Raw genomic sequence first — 8,413 nt, forward strand, 5'->3', positions numbered from 1 at the left:
AAAATTTTTAAAAAAAATAATATCGTATTACTGTATATAGTTTCAGGTGGGTACTATCTTATTGGGGTATATAAATGTCTAATCACTATATGGTACAGATGAAACTAATATAATATGTATGTTGACTGTAATTGAAAAATAATTTACTAATAAGTGAATTATAAGAAAAAATGAAATTAAAAAAAAGACATGGAAGACTGTCGAATCTCAGAGGGAAAGGGGGGTGGGGTGGGAAGAGATTAACCAAAGAACTTGTATGCATGTATGCATAACCCATGGACACACACCATAGTGTGGTGAAGGCCTGCGAGGGGGGGGAGGGGGATGGGGGTGGGGAAGGAAGGGGACTGTCTATAAGAGGACAATGGGGGGAAAAAAGGAGATGTCTGTAATACTTTCAACAATAAAGATTTAAAAAATATTCTGAAGAAGTTAATTCTAATGTTAGACATCAGAATTTGACAAGGACCATGTTATGCTATAATAATTAAAAAAAATTTTTTTCCATGTTAAACACAGATCATTTTCAGAAAAGGCGGAGAAGTATTTGTTTAGAATTCTAATAAAAATTAAAGAAAATAAAATTATAGCTTATAAATAAATAAACAAACAAACCGTGGAAAAATGTAAGTCCCAACTTTGTATATTATTGGATTCAATAAACATAATAATCTTCATCTGCCAGATGGCACTGGCCAGCTGAGCTCTCCCCCGACTTGCTCCCACGCACCAATTCCCGTTGCAGACACACAAGAAGTCATGGCACGCTCATACCCAGGTCAATGTCCACTGTTAAATTTTGTGGGCAAAGGAGGTGATGTACGAGAAGAAGGCAAACACTTTGCTTTGGGGCTTCATGAATATATCCCCCACTAAAATGAAGTGTACGAAAAACAGCTTTGGAGGAGTGGAGTCCCAAACATCTGACCACCTACCTTGCCACTCTCCCTCGAAGATCCCCCAAACCGGACAGCTGACGCATCTCCAGAGTCTTTAAGGCAGAATTAGTTCCGTAGCTAATGTTGTCCCGGGCACGGATCTGCTCCTGGAGTACCTGGGCAACACAAAAGACCACAGGAGAGTCATTTGAGAATTTGCATGATTCCACAAAACCATTTTAAGCAAGGATGTTGAACTCTTTTCAGAAGAGGCTCCTTTTTAACAGCCACCTGGTATGTACAGAGAGCCAGGGGCTTAGACAGAGAGAAAGAGAGACCTTAGGGATCACACCCACACCAAGTCCCTTACTTTACCGATAAAAACACTGAGGCTCTGGTGTCAGGTGACTTGATAGAGGTCCAGACCGGGACCCTGGCCCCTTGGTGTGTATTTCTATCACTCCATGATGCTTTTTGATAGTCACTGTTTTAGGTGAACAATCCTTACATTTATTAAAAAGTAATAAATCAAGAGCAAGGAGGGGAACAGGGCATCGGACAAGGGCTCCAAATTTTGGTTCCTCCAAATTCTGGGCAAGTGTGCAAGGTTCTCTGAGCTTCCTTTCTCTCATCTGTTAACAGGAGTGGTGACTCATCTGTTAACAGGAGTGGTGACTATACTTTTAAAAAATATATTTTTTTTATTGATTTCAGAGAGAGAGAGATAGAAATGCCTCTTGCACGCCCCCTACTGGGAATCGAGCCTACAACCTGGGCATGTGCCCTGACCGGGAATCAAACTGTGACCTCCTGGTCATAAGCCGAGGCCAAACCATTGAGCCATACCAGCCAGGCTGGTGACTAGACTTTTAAGGCCACTGTGACTATTACATAACTATTACACTTAGCACAATGCCTGGTACACAGTAAATACAGCAAATATTCTCTTGAGTATTCGATGACAATACTTCTACTGGAACGGCCGAATGGTGTCCCATAGGAAAGACATGAAATGAAAGCAGAACTGCTTGAAGGGTAAGTGACCCCACCTAAGAGCATGACCTCGTGGAGCGTCCACCCTGGGAATCCTTCAAAGGAATGATGGAGGCGATGAGGACATCATCTGAGCATGTACTGGGAAGTGCTGACATGCACCAAATCCTCACAGGTCCTCGGTGAGGGGGGCACTCAGGATGCCCATGTTCCCCTCCAGGACATGAGGCACAGACAGCTGAAATGATACCTCCAAAGTCGCCCGGCTAGCAAGTGGCTCACCGGGACTGCCATGCTGCCTGCCACAAACAGGCAGGAAAGAAGCTGAGGCTGAAGCACTCTGACAGAGACAGACAGACTAGAAATCCTGAGTGCTAAGTAGTGGGAGCAAAAGGTTACATCTGATGTTTCTTTTGAGCATTTCCTCATTCTTTGGCACATCTTTCCTCCCACCCGCCTTCCTCTACTATATTCTGTTCTTCACACTCCCCCTCACCACACCACCTTCTCGCTCCTTTTCAAAGAGAAAGCTTTTGGTTTCTTGGATCCTTTCCCTTTTAACCACTTTTTAAAAGCATTTTCTATTTGCTTGATGTCAGCTTAAATATTTGTTAATTCTTTCTTTTGTTTTATCCCTTTTTTTGGTAATTTTAAAAGATGAACACACTGTTCCTTTATTTTTATTATTTCTTTCTTAATAATGAAGACTTTTTTCAGTACCATATTTTCTGTGTCCATAAGTTGGGTGTGACGTGTTTTCTTTTTCACTGTTTTAATTTCAGTTTTGAATTCCTCTTTGATCTAAGGATTACTTAAAATTGTGTTTCTTCATTTTCAAGCTAAGTGGTTGTCATCATTTTTATTATCTATTTCTAACTGTATTGGATTATGATTGAAATATGGTCTGTAATATGCTTCATGTTTTGAAGGTATTATGGCTTGTTTTCTGGCACATGATTGATTTTTTAAAAATATATTTTTATTGGTTTCAGAGAGGAAGAGAGAGGGAAAGAGAGATAGAAACATCAATGATGAGAGAATCATTGATTGGCTGCCTCCTGCACACCCCCTACTGGGGATCGAGCCCGCAACCCAGGCATGTGCCCTTGACTGGAATTGAACCCAGGACCCTTCGGTCCACAGGCCAACACTCTATCCACTCAGCCAAACCACCTAGGGCCAAATGTTCCATGCAAAAAACTATTTGAGGAACAAAAGGTTCAAAATTGTCTACTAGATTGAGTTTTCTGATTCTATTATTCATTTTTTTCTAGATTTTATTTATTTTGGTCTATTGGATCTCTCAGCTTAAAAGAGATATGATGGATTATACCACTTTAAAGTATTTTCATTAAGTCCTTACACTTTTCATACTTTTTAATATATATTTAGCTGCCATCAGGCACATATGGATTTACAAAAAGTGGCCATAACCATTATATAATAACCTTTTTAATATGATTTAGTGCTTTTAGTAATAAGTGTCATCTTACTAAATATTAACATTGCTACTATGCTTTCTAAATAATAAGGCAAACACTGGCTTGATCTAACTGTTCACCAGACACTGATCTAAGTGCTTTGGGTACGTTAACTCACTTAACCCTCACCGCATCCTATGAAGGAGGCACTGTCATCATCCCCATTTCCCAGGAACTGTTAAGTAACTTGCCCAAAGCCACAGTCATAAAGTGACAGAGATGGGAGAAAAGAAAGCTGGGGTGGCAATACTCATATCTGATAAAATAAACTTCAAAATGAAAGCTATCACAACAGACAATAAAGGTCATTACATAATACTAAAGAGATGGATCCAACAAGAGGACGTAACCTTGGTAAACATATATGTGGGAAACTGATATAGGGTTAAGCCTCAGACTGACCTGTTGGCAAAGTCACAAACAAGTCCCAGCTTAGAGAGCACAGTCCTCTTAGCATAATTAGGCTTGACCTTATAACACTCCCTAGATCTTATCTGGGAAGCTAATGGGCTGAGGAAGTGCAGGAAGTGTAACCATGGTCAAAACAAGTTAAACTCACAAGAACTGTGTAACTATGGTAACCACTACCTTGTTTAACTCTCATTATAAAAAGCTTGGTGAGGCCTGAGCACAGTGGAAGTCCTTCTCCTTGAGTTGGACTTGCCCGCCTGGTCCCCCAATATTCCCAAATTATCTCGTGTCTTTTCTTTTTCATTTGTGTGCGGCTCCTCTTCCAGACCCGAACCCTGAACCACGGAGGACATGGAGGGAAACACTTACGACACATACATGCACCCAATATAGGAGCACCTAAATATATATAAAAAAACTTCTGGAGGATTTTAAAGGAGAGATCAACAGCAATACAGTCATAGTAAGGGACTTTAACATCCCACTGACTTCACCGGATAGATCTTCCAGAAAAAAAAAAAATTAACAAGGAAACAGTGACTCTAAATGACACACTTGATCAGATGGATTTAATTGACATTTACAGAACATTTCACCCCAAAAGCTGCAGAATATACATTCTTCTCACGTGCACATGGGTCATTTTCAAAGATAGACCACGTTAGGATACAAAACAAGTCTCTACAAATTTAAGAAGATTGAAATCATATCAAGCATCTTCTCAGATCATAATGGAATGAAATTAGAAATCAACTACAGTAAAAACACTCAAAAATATTCAAACATTTGGAGGCTAAATAGCATGTTATTAAACAATGAATGGGTTATCAATGAGGTAAAAAAAAAAGGAAGTAAAAAAACTTCCTGGAAACAAATGAAAATGAATGCACAACAACCCCAAATCTCTGGGACACAGAAAAAGCAGTCCTGAGAGGGAAGTTCATAGCATTACAGGCAACCTCAAAAAACAAGAAAAATGGATAATAAACTATTTTACCCTACAACTTAAAGAATTAGAAAGAGAACAACAAGAAAAGCCCAGAATAAGTAGAAGGAAGGAAATAATGAAGATGAGAGCAAAAATAACTTACATAGAGACTAAAAAAACAACAAAAAAACAATATAAAAGATCAATGAAACCAAGAGATAGTTCTTTGAAAAGATAAACAAGACTGATGAACCTTTAGTCAGACTCATCAAGAAACAAAGAGAGAGAGGACTCAAATAATTAAAATCAGAAATGAAAGTGGTAAAGTAACAACTGACATCACAGAAATACAAAGGAGTGTAAGAAAATGCAGTGAGAAACTACATGCCAACAAGCTGGACAAGGTGGATAAAATGGACAAATTTCTAGAAAAATACAATCTTCCAAAACTGAATCAGAAAGAATCAGAAACCCTGAATAGGCCAATAATAATTGAGGAAATTGAAGCAGTAATAAAAAAAAAAAACTCCCAGCAAACAAAAACCCTGGTCTAGACGGCTTCACAGGAGAGTTTCAGTGAATATTCAAAGAAGAATGAACACCTATCCTCCTCAAACTATTCCCAAAAATCCAAGAGGAAGGAACATTTTTTATGAGGCCAGCATTATCCTAATTCCAAAACCAGATAAAGACACTACAAAGAAAGAGGATTATAGGCCCATATCCCTGATGAACATAGATGCTAAAAATTCTCAACAAAATATTAGCAAATCGCATCCAGCAATATATTAAAAAGATCATACACCATGACCAAATAGGATTTATTTCAGGGATGCAAGGCTGGTACAATATTCAAAAATCAATAAATGTGATACATCATATAAACAAATTGAAAGACAAAAATCACATAATCGTATTAGTAGATGCAGAAAAAGCATTCGACAAAATCCAACACCCTTTTTTGATAAAAACTCTGAGCAGAGTGAAAATAGAGAGATCATACTTCAACATAATAAAAGCCATATATGACAAACCTACAGCCAACATCAAACTCAGTGGGAAAAAACTAAAACCATTTCCCCTAAGTACAGGAACAAGATAAGGATGTCTGCTTTCACCACTCTTATTCAACATAGTTCTGGAAGTCCTAGCCACAGCAACCAGACAAGAAGAAATAAAAGGTATCCAAATTGGAAAGGAGGAAGAAAAACTTTCATTATTCATTCATCCAAACAAATATTTATTAAGTATGTACTGTTTTGACATGATATTGTACATAGAACACCCTAAAGACTCCACCAAAAAACTACTAGAGTTAATAAAGGAATTCAGCAATATAGCAGGATACAAAATTAACACCCAGAAATTGAAGGCATTTTTATATACCAATAATGAATTCTCAGAAAGAAAAACTAAACAAACAATCCTATTTACCACTGCAACAAAAAATTTATGATACCTAAGAATAAACTTAATCAAGGAGGTAAAAGACTTATACTCAGAAAACTTTAGGACATTGAAAAAAGAGACAGAGGAAGATATAAACAAGTGGAAGAATATACCATGTTCATGGATTGGTAGAATTAACATCATTAAAATGTCCATACTATCCAAAGCAATCTATAGATTCAATGCAATCCCTATTAAATTACCAACGGTATATTTCACAGATCTAGAACAAATACTCCAAAAATTTATATGGAATCAAAAAAAAAAAACCCAAATAGCTGCAGCAATCTTGAGAAAGAAGAAAAAAGTTGGAGGAACAATACCAGATATCAAGTTACACTACAAAGCCACTGTAATTAAAACAGCCTGGTACTGGCACAAGAACAGACATTAGATCAATGGAACATAACAGAGACCCCAGAAATCAACCCACACCATTATGCTCAATTAATATTTGATTAAGGAGGCAAGAGTATACAATGGAGTCAAGACAGTCTCTTTAATAAATGGTGTAGGGAAAATTGGACAGATATATGCAAAAAATGAAACTAGACCACCAACTTACACTATACACAGGAATAAACTCAAAATGGATAAAAGACTTAAATGTAAGTCATAAAAATCCTAGAAGAAACCATAGGCAGCAAAATCTCAGACATCTCTCATAGCAATCTGTTTACAGAACCTCTCCTAGGGGAAAGGAAACTAAGGAGAAAATAAATAAATGGGACTACATGAAAATAAAAAACACTTCTGCACAGCAAACGAAACCATCAACAAAATGAAAAGGGAGCCCATTGTATGGGAGAACATATTTGGCAATGATACATCTGATAAAAGGTTAATATCCAAAAGTATAAGAAACTCATACAATCTAACAAAAGGAAGACAAACAACCCAATTAAAAAATGAGCAAAGGACCTAAATAGACCCTTCTCCAAAGTGGGCATACAGTTTACCAGGAGACATATGAAAATGCTTAAAGTCACTGAGCATCAGAGAGATGCAAATTAAAACAACAATGAAGTATCACCTCACACCTGTGAGAATGGCTACCATCAACAAATCAAGTGACAAGATGTGGAGAAAAGGGAATCCTAGTACAGTGCTGGTGGGAATGCAGACTGGTGCAGCCACTATGGAAAACAGTATGGAGTTTCCTCAAAAAAGTAAATATGGAACTGCCATTTGACCCAGTGATCCCATTTCTAGGAATATATTCTAAGAGACCTGAAACACCAATCAGAAGGAATGTATGCACCCCTATGTTAACAGTAGCACAATTTACAATAGTTAAGATCTGGAAACAGCCCAAGGGCCCATTAGTAGTGAGTGAATAAAAAAGCTGTGATACATTTACACCATAGAATACTATGCAGCTGTAAAAAAGAAGGATCTCTTACCCTTTGAAACAGCATGGAGGGACCTGGAGAGTATTATGCTAAGCAAAATAAGCCAGTCAGAGAAAACCAAGTATCACATGATCTCGCTCATACATGGAATATACTGAACAAAATAAATTGATGAGTAAAATAGATCCAGAGACATAGAAGCATAGAACAGATTGTCAAATCTCAGAGGGAAGGTGGGGGTGGGTGGGAAGAGATCAACCAAAGACCTTACATGCATACATGCATAACCCATGGACATAGACAATAGGGTGGTGGTGGACAGGGGCAGGCTATAAGGGGTCAATGGGAGGGGGAAAAAGAGACATATGTAATACTTTCAAGAATAAAGATTTTTAAAAGAGATTTTTAAAGAAAGAACTTGTTTTCTTCCCTATTACTAAAACAATAAATATTCATATTAAAAAAAAAGTGACAGATCTGGGGTTTGAACAAAGAAGTCTGGCTCCATGGACTATGCTCTCCATGACCCCAGGCTGCTTTGTTTGTGTTTTCATTCATCCCTTCATCTCACTTTGTTACAATTTATGTTGTTTTTAGTTCTTGTTGCCTTTCTCCTTTTCCCGACTTTGATTGGTTTAATCAGGTCACCACTGATGGCCTTTCCTCCCCTTGTTAACTATGAAATATCCCCAATTCCAACACGAGACACTCGGCACACCTTCACGTCCACCATCCTTCAGCCTCTGTCACCCACTATCCCAGCTGGCTTATTTAGAAGGATTTTCGCTTTTCCCCCCTCTCGCCCTTCCCCCACCCCAACCAGGCTTTGCTAGAATAACCTGATACTTCCAGTTGGGCTATAATTAGGATTTTGCCTATAGAGTATCTCTTCTATCTCAAACATTTTTTAGCACTTCTGTC

General features: G+C 38.0%; 1 protein-coding gene across 4 annotated transcripts in view; it reads right to left on the minus strand.

Moving 5' to 3' along the window:
• The window catches only part of FAM81A (family with sequence similarity 81 member A), a 73,316-nt gene that overhangs the window by 31,685 nt on the left and 33,218 nt on the right, over positions 1-8,413 (minus strand). For all 4 annotated transcript variants that reach the window (XM_014446947.2, XM_006104683.3, XM_006104681.3 and 1 more), the window contains exon 4: positions 936-1,054. In XM_014446947.2, coding sequence (XP_014302433.1) covers positions 936-1,054 — 119 coding nt within the window. The remainder of the gene's footprint in view (positions 1-935; positions 1,055-8,413) is intronic.

Source organism: Myotis lucifugus, unplaced genomic scaffold (genome assembly GCF_000147115.1).
Source record: "Myotis lucifugus unplaced genomic scaffold, Myoluc2.0 scaffold_588, whole genome shotgun sequence".
NCBI classification, from domain to species: domain Eukaryota; kingdom Metazoa; phylum Chordata; class Mammalia; order Chiroptera; family Vespertilionidae; genus Myotis; species Myotis lucifugus.